Source organism: Hibiscus syriacus, unplaced genomic scaffold (genome assembly GCF_006381635.1).
Source record: "Hibiscus syriacus cultivar Baekdansim isolate YM2019G1 unplaced genomic scaffold, ASM638163v2 tig00111220_pilon, whole genome shotgun sequence".
Lineage (NCBI taxonomy): Eukaryota > Viridiplantae > Streptophyta > Magnoliopsida > Malvales > Malvaceae > Hibiscus > Hibiscus syriacus.
The window spans coordinates 264,908-279,027 of record NW_024063024.1 but is presented as its reverse complement, the minus strand read 5'-3'; the positions used below and the strand labels follow the sequence as shown (position 1 = coordinate 279,027).

At 33.5% G+C, this 14,120-nt stretch overlaps 1 protein-coding gene across 1 annotated transcript; it reads left to right on the top strand.

Moving 5' to 3' along the window:
• Window positions 1–3,452: 3,452 nt before the first annotated feature.
• Window positions 3,453–12,912, top strand: LOC120156447 (cytochrome P450 CYP749A22-like). Its single transcript, XM_039167775.1, has 4 exons — window positions 3,453–3,457; window positions 4,839–4,842; window positions 12,179–12,289; window positions 12,444–12,912. The coding sequence occupies exons 3-4, from the start codon at window positions 12,179–12,181 to the stop codon at window positions 12,882–12,884; spliced, it is 552 nt and encodes a 183-aa protein (XP_039023706.1). The 5' UTR covers window positions 3,453–3,457; window positions 4,839–4,842; the 3' UTR covers window positions 12,885–12,912.
• Window positions 12,913–14,120: the final 1,208 nt, after the last annotated feature.

Sequence of the window (14,120 nt, the reverse complement as noted above, 5' to 3'; positions counted from 1 at the left end):
AAAACGATTTTCGAAAATTTATATATTGTATAGTTTTGAAAATATTTTTTAAGTATATATAATATAGTTTTGAAAACATTTTGAAAAATTATATAATATATACTTTTAAAAATATTTTTGGAAAAATTATATAATATATAGTTTTTAAAAACATTTTTGAAAAATTATATAACATATACTTTTAAAAACATTTTTGGAAGAATTATATAATATATAGATTTTAAAAACATTTTTGAAAAATTATATGATATATAGTTTTAAAAATATTTTTTGAAAACTTATATAATATTTTTAAATCATTTTCAAAACTATATAATATATAGTTTTGAAAACTTTTTAAAAATATATTATATAGTTTAAAAATAGTTTTTGAAATATATGTTATATAGTTTTAAAAACAAATTTTTTAAAATATATATATATTGTATAGTATAGTATATCATATATATATATATATATATATATATATATATATTCATTTTATTATGTTATTTATTTTTATTATTTATTTATTATTTACTCATTTTTTTTGTTAGGTCTAATAATAAATCACGATCAGGGTTCAAAATATAGTCCAATACGTATGGGCTCGATCCAGCCCGATTAAGTTTAGGGTTGTCACAACCCTAACATTAGCCATGTCACAGCGCCGCATAGGAGGTTCCAGAAGCATAGAGCCAAGCAATCAACGCCCAGCGCCCATTTCGACCGCACCAACGAGACTGACCCATCCCGAGGCGGCCGGTACCACGAACGAGAAGATCGGAACAAGCAACAACCCACACCCCGTTATTATCGGGAGCCAAACAACCAACACCGGGGCTATAAAAAGCCCCCGGTGAGGGCAATGAGAAGGGGGGGCCATCATTTGACCATCATACAAGATAACCACCAACAGAGAGCAAATTGAAACCAACAGTGGAACGAGAACAAGCCAACATCGAAACCACACAACAATAGTACCACCAAAAAAAAAAGCCAAAATACCAACAAAAATCAACCAAGGAGAAACTCGAAGCCATTCGAACAAAAGCAAAAGAAAAAAAAATGAAAAGTTATTCGTAGATCTACGGACTTTGGGTAATTTCCAGGCGAAACAAACCCCGGATCTGCAACGAGGGTGGAAAGACGAGTCAGATAGTGCCCCTCTCTACATTTTTCGACATCGACATACGACGGCGGCCAAAGCGGCGAAGAACCCACCGGTGGCAAAGCGGTTGTTCAAGCCTTTGAGAGAATTTCTTCTCTCCCCCTCTCTTCTCTCGGCTGAGAAATAGAACAAATGAGGGATTATGTGATTTATGGCCTAATTTTGGCCTTTTATATCGCGTGCAAAACGGCGTCGTTTTGAGGAGGATTGTGTCTGTAACTTCACGTAAGGTTAAATTTCACTTAGGATCCCTAATGCTTTGTGATTTAATTTTATAGCCACTTGATGAACCTTTGCCTTATTATATTTTGAGCGTTAAACTTTCAGTACTTATATTTTAGTCCCATTTTTTATGTTTTATGTTTTTGTGCTAATATTTGAATTTGACCCTTCTATTTGTGTATCTTCCGTTTTGGTAACTAATTTGGCATGAAGTTTTAGGGTTAATCACTGTTTGGTCCTTCATATTCTTACTCATTTTATTTTATTATATTTTCCTTTGCTTTTTATATATTATTTATTTTTAACATCTTTTATATATATATACTTACTTTATTATTATTTTTTACATTCTTCCATTTCTTTCGATTTATTTAATATATATTTTCTTCCCTTTTGATTTTCTGTTGTTTATTTATTTATTATTTTTATTATTTTTTTCGCTATGTCTTTTCTTTAATTTATTTAAATTTCTATTTATTCTTTTTTATTTCCTAACATTTTTGGACTCTTTTTAAGAATTTCAATCGATCAAAGTTAAGTTTTTTCAAATCGAATACTTTAAATTTCAATTTAAATTTTTAATTTTTGCAATTAAAGACAACCGACAAATTAATTGGTACCGAAAGGGCGGTTCAAGGGTGCTAATCCTTCCTTGACCATAACCGACACGTTTCTAGTACAACGTAGATCAGGTAAGATGGTGTCCGACCAACCTAAATTCGTTTTAAAGTGGTCGGTAACGACTCTAATTCATTTAATCTAAGTCGGAGCCCCAATTCCGGGGCCCAACCGAAAGATAGTTCCGACAGCTTGGCGACTCCACTGGGGAGAGGTAAGTGAGTCAGGCCAGAGTTAATTTTCGATTGTCTTTTTATGCAAAAATAGTGAATTTAAATTTTAATTTATTTATTCGATTCAAATTATTTACCTTTGATTATTTTTCAAGTAAATAGTTGTACTGATATTTTTTTCAATGATTTCAGATTTTTTTTAAATAAAAAGTTTCATCTCAGGCTCTATACCCGAGCTCCAAACCCTATTTAAGTGGGGTGAAAGCGATGCCTTCGTGTGAATTTATTCACCGTGCAGGCCTAGCAAGTAACCTTTGGGATTTATATACCTTATGTCTTCGTGTGAATTTATTCACCGTGCGGACATAAGGGAATGTTTCCTCTCGAGTTTAACTTAGTCCACACAAGCTTGTAATGGGCTTAGGACTAAGGGTCTGGCAAGCCCAAGGGGGCACCGGAAAGGAGAACTCGAGTACCTTTTTAGAACATAAACCGGGAGAGTACAGGGAATTAGAGCCCACCCCAAAGCCTCATTCTAAACTCTTGGATGCCTGAATTATTTTTTGCTTTACTTTCTGTTCAAAACATGCGAACTAGACAAATATGCGGTTTATGATTTGTTTGAAATTAGCATGCGGAATAGAGATCATGTCTGAGTAGGAATTAAAGCATGTGGGGTAGATATCATATGGGGTATGATTTTTTATTTTTATTATTTTTATTTTTATTTACATCACTAACTCTTTTTATTTTTTGTTATCTTTCATTTTGTTTTCATTATTCGCATCATTTAAAAGATGTATTGATCCACTAAAAATGTGTTTGTTAAACATGAATAATCTGTATTAATGGACAAAGGGGTCGTAATACAAGAGATGAAAATGCAGAGGACAGTCAAGGCGACTATGTGTCACATTCAATCTAGAAGATGTGGTGCCCACAATTGAAGAGTATATCACTCTGTTGTATTATAAAGGACTCAGAATGAACAGGGTCTACATCAAGCACAATGAAAGTCTATCTTTGAAGAACTGACTGGTAAAGGTTGCAGAGCAAAACGAGGAAAAAGTTACAGACCTGGACGCTCCTTTCGAAACTACGAGAACAAGATGGTGAAACCCTAGCTGAGCTGAATGCCATTACTGACGAATCCAAGAAGCAAACTTCGGATAGTTTCTATCGATGGAGGGCTCCAATGGTGTTGTCGTTAGGGAACAGACTCAGCAGAGAGATGAAACCGGAGGTGCAGTCCTTCGAGACTTTCTTTTGGGGCAAACAATTTTTCATTTGCATGGTTCATCCAGAGAAGCCAGAGCGGTTCGACATGTTATTCAACCGGTGACAGACAAAGGCATAAAACTAGTCAACATATCAGAAGCTGTCAGGATATTTTTCTCTTAAAAGATAAAACATTTTTGTCCCCAATAAGGATTATTCCTAATAACAGACACATTTTTTGGATCAATGCCTCAAACATTGCATGCATCATGCATTTCTGTGATGAAAAGTTGCAATTCTTTGAATATCAACTGAATTAAGAAGCTCTGTAAATGGTTCAAAGTTATGAATCCCTGACAAAGTAACATGATTTAAAACAATGACTTTGACATTACCCAGAATATACACTCAAACACCGTACCATGCTCTTGCAATTAACCAATGTGACATTTTCCTTTCATAAGGTGCGGACAATATGAGGCATCCTTTTACATATGACATTACTATACTTTTTATTTAAGGCGTTCAGTGATGATAATAATCTTCACAGATGGAATAGTCGAGTAAGCAAATCTAGTTTAGGCCAGTTGCTTGAAAATTGAACTCTAAAGATGAGATTCCTTGACTTTTAACAACACTTAGGCTATAACAGGTTCTTCTTGACAATCTTAAGAAATTAAATCTGTAAAAACTGAGTTATTCCGCTAAGGCAATTGGTTATAGAGGAAACTCGAAAGCCCTGGCCTTATGAGTAGATTATGTTCAAACCATGACATTGCTCGGACACTTGGCAATTCGGTGTTTACTCCACTGCTCTTATCAGGCTGAAGACTCTGTGATGAAATGAACCCTTCAGTTAACTTGATAAGAGTGATTATAATATTAAGCTGTCCCTCTAAAGCAATTGGTTAAAAGTCTCGGCTTTATGGATTCAGTTAGCCAGTTAACGACAAGTTAAATCAAATTTATCAAAGCAAGAAATTTTCGGTAATGATGGACTAAGGGAGTTAAGGAACACATGTTATAGTCAAATTCACACGAGCACTCAAGAATTTCATTTTTAGACCGATATTTCTGCACTACCTTAGTTAGAGAAGCTTACAAGCTTGAACAAATGGAAGATTTCAGAGGACCGAAATAGAAGGTCTAGTAATTGATCAGGCTAGTTGCGTCATTTTATCAGCACCCAATTGAAATGCCAAAGCATATTGCGATATTTAAAAAAATGGCATTTTGGGTTACCGAAACCTTAGAAAGGAGGCCAACCTAAAGCCAATTCATCCATTTGAACATTTGTCAAAGAGCTGTAACTCTGAAAGCGTTAAAAGAGCTATTGTTTCCTTTGATATTCTTTGAACTCAAGTTTATAATTTGATTCAATTACGAACAATATTTTATAGAATTTTTATCTTTTTCCCTCCTAAAACAAGAAAAATGAGGAAAACATTTTCAAACAGGACAGTCTCAAATATGAAAGGTCTGTAAAGCCAAAGCTCGAGAAGCAAATGGGGCACGATCGATTCCATGGACCAGATTGGCAGACAAAGCACGAGACTCCAATCCAAGAGATAACACATAATTCATTCATGTTACATGCATCTTAGACATTATTAGGTGCATCGCATTCATCATTTTAGCATACATGATTTTTACAGCTTTTAGAGTCAAGTTTTGACTTCAGGATGAAGGATACTCGATTCGCAAGCGCCTTTAAAGAACGATGGTAGTTGTTTAACTCAGCAGTGAGAAGCTACACCTCAACCGACATGACATATCTACAGATCTCAAAATGAATTTCAGATAGGTTCGAGAACCAATTCAGATCAAATCCAATTCAGCTCAACTCAACAATGAACAACATGTTTCCAGTTAATGTCTTCAAGCCAGATTTCAATTCCACGACAGAAGATATCTGACTGACGAAATTTATCAGCGGACTTTCCTGTGAAGGGAAGCCATCCAAAAATCATATTACTTGGTTCAGACCCGCTCAAAGGAACCACCTGAAGAGCTACGACCGGCTTAGACCTGTGAAGAGAAGCCATTTTTTAAGGCAACATTTGTAATATAGCTCAAGACAAGAAGGAATATTTACCAAACAAAGACCTTCGAGTTCGACTACGCTCAGCTCCAAGACACATCATTTGCAGCATAGCTTAAGTCGATAAGGGCTATATGCCAAAGACCTCCGAGTTCGATTACACTCAGCTTCGAGGGCATATTATTTACAGCATAACTCAAGGCTATAAGGGTTATCTGTCACCAAAGACCTTCGAGTTCGACTACTCTCAGCTCCAAGGCACATCATTTGCAGCATAGCTTAAGTCGAGAAGGGTTATCTGCCAAAGACCCTCGAGTTCGATTACACTCAGCTCCGAGGGCATATCATTTGCAGTATAACTTAAGTCAAGAAGGGTCATCTGCCAACAGAAAACCTTTGAGTTCGACTACGCTCAACTCTAAGGCACATCATTTGTAGTATAACTTAAGTCGAGAAGGGCTATCTGCCAAAGACCCCCGAGTTCGATTACACTCAGCTCCAAGGGCATATCATTTGCAGTATAACTTAAGTCAAGAAGGGTTATCTGCCAACAGAAGACCTTTGAGTTCGACTATGCTCAGCTCCAAAGCACATCATTTGCAGCATAGCTTAAGTCGAGAAGGGCTATCTGCCAAAGATCCCCGAGTTTGATTACACTCAACTTCGAGGGCATATCATTTGCAGTATAACTTAAGTCGAGAAGGGTTATCTGCCAACCAAGGACCTTCGAGTTCGACTACGCTCAGCTCCAAGGCACATCATTTGCAGCATAGCTTAAGTCGAGAAGGGCTATTTGCCAAAGACCCTCAAGTTCGATTACACTCAACTTCGAGGGCACATCATTTACAGTATAACTCAAGGCTAGAAGGGTTATCTGTCACCAGAGACCTTCGAGTTCGACTACGCTCGGCTCCAAGGCACATCATTTACAGTATAACTTAAGTCGAGAAGGGCTATCTACCAACCGAAGACCTCCGAGTTCGATTACATTCAACTCAGAGGCAAACCAAATTTACAGCATAGCTCAAGGTAAGAAGGGCTATCTGTCAATAAATTGTCGAGTTCGATTCCATTAAGCTCGATGACACCTCAATCACACTATTGTTCGATTACAGTCGGGGTTTTCAAGTCGAGAAGAAGACCTTGGTTAACCGTGCCATAGTGGAAAAAAAAATTTGGTTTTCCGACAGCATAGCTTAATTCGAGAAAAGCTATATGTCAACGAGGACCTTTCGAGTTCGATTTCATTCAGCTCAAGGGTCTATCAACCACATGGCGGTGTCAAAGAATTACTTTCTAGTCAAATTTTTAACTGAGGTCTTTAAACCGAGAAGAAGATCGAAGTTGACTACAATTTGGCAACGAGAAGCCACATCCCGATTCAAATCCCGAATTGCGGCTTCAATTCTATATCATTTCAAGATGGACTCAACTTCGCGACGGATGAGCCATTCAGAACTCAATTCGACATGGAGTTATTCTTTAACTCCACCGAACAAAAATTTGTGTTTTTTTGTCTTTGTCCTATTTTTCGTTCCACGAAAAAGGACAAAGAGGGGCAGCTCTAGACACTCATTTTCGCCTGGAGTTATTTTGTTTTATATATATATTTATTATATGTATATATATAGTAATATAACTTGTGAAAATGTTTTTGACAAAATATAATATATAATTTTCAGAAAACGATTTTCGAAAATTTATATATTGTATAGTTTTGAAAATATTTTTAAAGTATATATAATATAGTTTTGAAAACATTTTGAAAAATTATATAATATACTTTTAAAAATATTTTTGGAAAAATATATAATATATAGTTTTTAAAAACATTTTTGAAAAATTATAACATATACTTTAAAAACATTTTGGAAGAATTATATAATATATAGTTTTTAAAAACATTTTTGAAAAATTATATAATATATAGTTTTAAAAATATTTTTTGAAAACTTATATAATATTTTTAAATCATTTTCAAAACTATATAATATATAGTTTTGAAAACTTTTTTAAAATATATTATATAGTTTAAAAATAGTTTTTGAAATATATGTTATATAGTTTTAAAAACAATTTTTTTAAATATATTGTATAGTATCATATATATCTATATATATATATATATATCATTTTATTATGTTATTTATTTTTATTATGTTATTTATTATTTACTCGTTTTTTTTTGTTAGGTCCAATAACAAGTCACGGTCAGGGTCCAAAATGTAGTCTAATATGTATGGGTCTGATCCAGCCCGGTTAGGTTTAGGGTTGTCATAACCCTAACATTAGCCATGTCACAACGTCGCATAGGAGGTTCCAGAAGCATGGAGCCAAGCAATCAACACCCAGCGCCCATTCCGGCTGCACCAACTAGACTGAACCATCCTGAGGCGACCGGTACCACGAACGGGAAGATCAGAACAAGCAACAACCCACACCCCGTTATTTTCGGGAGCCAAACAACCAACATCGGGGCTATAAAAAGCCCCCGGTTAGGGCAACGAGAAGGGGGGCCATCATTTGACCATCATACAAGATAACTACCAACAGAGAGCAAATCGAAACCAACAGTGGAACGAGAACAAGCCAACATCGAAACCACACAACAACAGTACCACCAAAAAAGCCAAAATACCAACACAAATCAACCAAGGAGAAACTCGAAGCCATTCGAACAAAAGCAAAAGAAAAACAAAAAAAATACGAAAAGTTATTCGTAGATCTACGGACTTTGGGTAATTTCCAGGCGAAACAAACCCCGGATCTGCAACGAGGGTGGAAAGACGCGTCAAATAGTGTCCCTCTCTCTATTTTTCGACACCGATATACGGCAGCGACCACCGGTCTGCGGTGGCCAAAGCGACGGAGAACCCACCGGTGGCAAGGCGGTTGTTCAAGCCTTTGAGAGAATTTCTTCTCTCCCCCTCTCTTCTCTCGGCTGAGAAATAGAAAAAATGAGGGATTGTGTGATTTCTGGCCTAATTTTGGCCTTTTATATCGCGTGTAAAACGGCGTCGTTTTGAGGAGGATTTTGTCTGTAATTTCACGTAAGGTTAAATTTCACTTAGGGTCCCTAATGCTTTGTGATTTAATTTTATAGCCACTTGATGAACCTTTGCCTTATTATATTTTGAGTGTTAAACTTTCAGTACTTATATTTTAGTCCCATTTTTTATGTTTTATGTTTTTGTGCTAATATTTGAATTTGACCCTTCTATTTGTGTATCTTCTGTTTTGGTAACTAATTTGGCATGAAGTTTTAGGGTTAATCACTGTTTGGTCCTTCATGTTCTTACTCATTTTATTTTGTTATATTTTCCTTTGCTTTTTATATATTATTTATTTTTAACATCTTTTATATATATATATATACTTACTTTATTATTATTTTTTACATTCTTCCTTTTCTTTCTATTTATTTAATATATATTTTCTTCCCTTTTGATTTTCTGTTGTTTATTTATTTATTTATTATTTTTATTATTTTTTCGCTATGTCTTTTCTTTAATTTATTTAAATTTCTATTTATTCTTTTTATTTCCTAACATTTTTGGACTCTTTTTAAGAATTTCAATTTAAATTTTTTAATTTTTGCAATTAAAGACAACCGACAAATTAATTGGTACCGAAAGGGCGGTTCAAGGGTGCTAATCCTTCCTTGACCGTAACCGACTCTCGAACCCGACACGTTTCTAGTACAACGTAGATCAGGGTAAGATGGTGTCCGACCCACCTAAATTCGTTTTAAAGTGGTCGGTGGTGACTCTAATTCATTTAATCCAAGTCGAAGCCCCAATTCCAAGGCCCAACCGAAAGATGGTTCCGACAAATATAAATGTGAAAATTGAGAAAATTAATTTGATAAATTATTTCGTGAACAATTCTAAATATATAGATAAAGTATTATAAAAAATATCTAATTATACAAAATTGTAGACTTTTTCTAATCAAGAGATATACCATAACAAAAATAACACGTAATACCAAATTATCATAACGATAAATAAAATTATACATTTTTATACTTTTTATGATAATTCATAGTTAAGTTTCAAGTTCGTAATTGCTTTTTTTTTTTATATATATGTAGTGGACCGTTTGCAACGTTGCCTTATTCTTAGAAATCTAGAAGGGGAGAAATATAGTAGTCTTTGTCACATCATGATTAATTCTTTGTTTTTCAAGGATTGATATTTAGTCACTGAAATTGAAAAGTAAAAATTTGAGAAAAAGTAAAGAGTAGATTCTATCATTAGTCATTAATTTTATTGTCAATTTTTTAGTTTAACTACTGAATTAATTTTCAATAAAAATAATATTAATATTATTTATGTGTTTTAATTATCAATCATTAAAAATTTAATGACTTAAAAAATGAGAATATTTTTACTATAACTTTTTTATAGTAATTAAAAAATATTCAAAATTACAAAGAAGTTCGAAAACTAAATACATAATTAGAATATTTTCTTATAACCATTGACACAACAGTCACTCGAGAACATTTAAGGATCATACAAGAAAAAAGTTAAAACTCATCAAAGAAACTCGAAAAAAAGACAGATAAAGACCACTGATAAACGCAAATCAAAATCAAGCGTTGTGGGAAGCTATCTATGAATGCCAAACCATGTATCTAAGTTCAATCCGAGGTCCAAAGTAGGAAAAATCAACGGAATAAAAAATAAGCATTGTCTTGATAAGTTGAGGCAATATTAAATCCAATCTTTAAAAAAATTATAAAACAATTAAAACGTGTCATAAATATATATGAAAAAAATACCATAAACGTAGAATTATTAAAAATAAAAAAAATAAAAATATAATATGCATATAAAAAATAAATAAGAAATAAAGAATACAAATGACCGACTACCGATATTAAAATTGATGACACTATGTGTAAAATAAAATAAAAGGAAAAAAAGCGGAAAAGATTTAGGGTTGAAAGAAATTCATATAGTAGGATAATAAATAACTATAACTTATATATAAGTCCAATTTATCATAGAAAATTGATATAAAATAAAATATTTTTCGTAAATAATAGAAAGTGGACAAAATGTCAGTGTGAAAGCCCTCAAGAAAAACCTATGGCCAGAACTAATTATATAAATATAAGTCGTAGATTGTACGGCGATGTAACACCGTTGAACAAGTTTAAGTTTTTCAAATGTTGGATTCCGTTCAGTTTGATTAAAGAATTTCATTTTCTCCAATTACTAGTTAGTTGAACGAGGCCGCAGCTTGTGGATGACTGATCGCAGTCAAACCTAATATTTTGACCTTCACAATTCTCGTTTATTTCTATGGATGATCAAGTAGACGTCTTTCGCTGTAATCATTTACAAAATTTTAAATTTTCATATAATTTAATTTAGATAAATTATATATATTTCATCAAAATTAAGTGTACTATATGAGTCAATTTAAATTAGTAAAAATAAAATCTTAGAAAATAGAAATATAATTAAAAAAATGAATTTTATATGTTATATCCTAACATAAAATTTATGTATATTTATATCAATGGCTTTAGTCATAGGGTGTAAGATCATCGTAGCTTGAAATCATATTAAACACTGCAAAAATCTATTCGATTCACCCGTTAAAGAAAACAGACACCATGGGAATGCTTCTTCTCCTTTTCACAGCTTCTTTGTGCATTTACCTCCTCATTGCTCTCCTGTCTGTCGTCTACAAGTACTGGTGGATACCTCATCGTATACAGTTCATCATGAATTCCCAAGGAATATATGGACCTCCTTATGAATTCATCCATGGAAACAACAAACAAGTTGTTCAGATGCAAAGGGAAGCATTAACCAAACCCATGGGTTGACACATGATTTTCCCCAGAGTAATGCCTCATTATAATTCTGGATCGACAAATACGGTGAGCGTTTATATTTCCTAGTTAGCTTCCATGAAGAAAATTTTAATTAATTTCTTTTCCAGGGAAGAACTACTTAGTTGGAATGGAGTTCAAGCTCAACTCGTGATTACAGAACCAGAACTGGTGAAGAGGTGCTCAGAAACAGTGAAAAAGCTTTTACGAAGAGAAAACCTACGTATATCTTCGAGAAGATATTGGGCGACGGGATTGGCACAACCGAAGGAGACAAATGGTAAGACAAGGAAGTTGGCTAATTACGCCTTTCATGGGGAGATATGAAAGTAAACTTTTGTTTTAAAGATATATTCTTGTCATTATCATCGTCTATCACTAATAATATATGTATAATTCGATTATTAGAATATGTTTCCGGTCGTAATTTCTAGCGTCGAATCGATGCTCGAGAAATGGAAAGGTCAACAAGGCAAAGAGGTGGAAGTGTTCCAAGAGTTTAAATTATTAGCTTCAGAAGTGATATCAAGAGTAGTTTTTGGTAGCAATCACTTGGAGTGGGAGATGATTTTCGAAATGTTGATGAAGTTATCAGTATTGGCAGGCAAAAACTTTTTTAAATCAAGGATTCCCATCATCAGGTAAGTTCGTCTAAGCTTTTGCTTATAGAATACTCATGGGTTTATTCGTGTCTGGTTTGCTTTTGCAGCAACTTTTGGAAATCTGCTGACGAAATTGAATCAGATAAACTGGCAAAAAACATACATGATTCTGTGATGAAGATAGTTAAGTAAAGAGAAAAGAGAGTATGATCGGAGAAGCAGACATCTTCGGCAGTGATTTCATGGGGTTGCTTGTAAATGCCTGTCATGATTCAGATGAGAAAAACAGGCTTTCAGTACAAGATGCTTCTTTTAGCAATCCACACAGATTGGCAAGACAAAGCAAGAACAGAGGTGATGGAGGTATTTGGTAATCAAAACCCAGATTATGAAGGGATCACCAAACTAAAAACCGTAAGCAATTCTAACCAATTCATTAGCTCGGTTGATTTTCCATCTGATCAATCTGAATTAGATCAAATATGGACCATATTCATTTCATTTAGGATTCAGGTCTTTCTCCATTTTGAATATAGTAAGTTCATGTTTGATTCCTTTTCTCTTACAGATTACCATGATTATCAATGAAACTCTACGATTGTATCCTCCGGTAAACAGCACGCCGAGAAAAGTGGAAAGACAAGTCCGAGTAGGAAAACTAATGGTGCCTACTTATTTAGAGCTCGACATACGATTCCTAGCACTTCACCATGACCCTGACTTGTGGGGAGATGATGTTCATCTTTTTAAACCGGAGAGATTCGCCCAACGGATCGCCAAAACTACCAACTACAACACGGCTGCATTTGTTCCTTTCGGATTCGGACCTCGATCCTGTGTTGGAATGAGCTTCGCAATGACCGGAATAAAGATTGTTCTCTCCATGATTCTGCAACGCTATAGTTTCACCCTCTCCCCTGCCTTTGTCCACTCACCATTACCGAGTCTTGTACTCAAGCCACAACATGGGATTCCCTTGTTGTTTCGTTCCCTACGTACTGATGCTTAAAATTCTCGGCTGTTAATCTCCAGAAATGATAACAGTCTTTTTTTAATTAATCTTTCCTTCTTTTATGAAAATAGACTAAATAATAAATGGTTTGTTCTACTTATAAAATATGTTTTCTGTTTTTGTAACATATATTTTTCTTCTTCTCAATATTATGATTGACATCGTCTCTACACACGTCATTTACTTGATTATTCTTTTTATCTATGTCTACTTTAGACACTCGGATTGAATATTGATAGACACTCGTAATCACCGAAGATAGGTTATTATTGAGTTACAGTGATGTTAGTTTGTCAATAAACCATTACTGTTATATGTACTTGTATGTTGGTGTTTATCTTTCACGGTCTACAATTCGTTTATTTTGCATTTATCATTTATTTGAGTACTTTGGTTTACCTTTTATTTTTCCTTCTATAATACTTTTTTATTCTTAAATGGTTAATTTGTATATTCGATAATTTTTGAGAAAACACTCATTTTTGTAATATCTTTCTTGTAATTGAACCAGCAGAACCAAACATAAGTTTGGGCCTTTAAGCTACTGGAGTTCGTATGATCTTAAACCAACCCAACCACAGTACATTGGGCCGAAACAAAACGATTGGAAATTATAAAGGGACCATATGCAACGTTGCCTTATTTTTAAATAACTCTATAAATTTTCTAAGAGATAAAAAGATAGCGAGCATATATAAGGTCCAATTTATTTTCTATATAATTATTGGTATTCGGATTATTAATTAATTAATCAGATATAATATTATAAATAAACATTTCAGTTTATTTTTTATTCACAATATTAGAATTTAAAGATACATAATTATTGATGATGTTGTCACGTTTGAAGAGCACGAATGAATATCGTTAATGATGAACATCATTAATGATCAACACTATTAAATTAATTTATAAAACGTTTAAACATATAATTATAAATTAGTTAAAAATCTAAATGTAATTTAATTAAAATATAATTTATAAAACATTAGTTTTTAGGGTAAACTATACCATTGATCACCTAACTATTTACCCATTTTACTTTAACCACCGATTTCTCAATTTTTGTCAATCGAGTCACCTAGCTATTTAAATATTGTTAGTTAAGCCACTTGTCGTTAAATATTAATAGAGGAGATGACGTGGCAGTTAATAAAATTTGTATAATTATACGTTTAGTCTTTATTACTTACACATTCTATTAATTTAGTCCTAACTTTTATTTAATTCAAT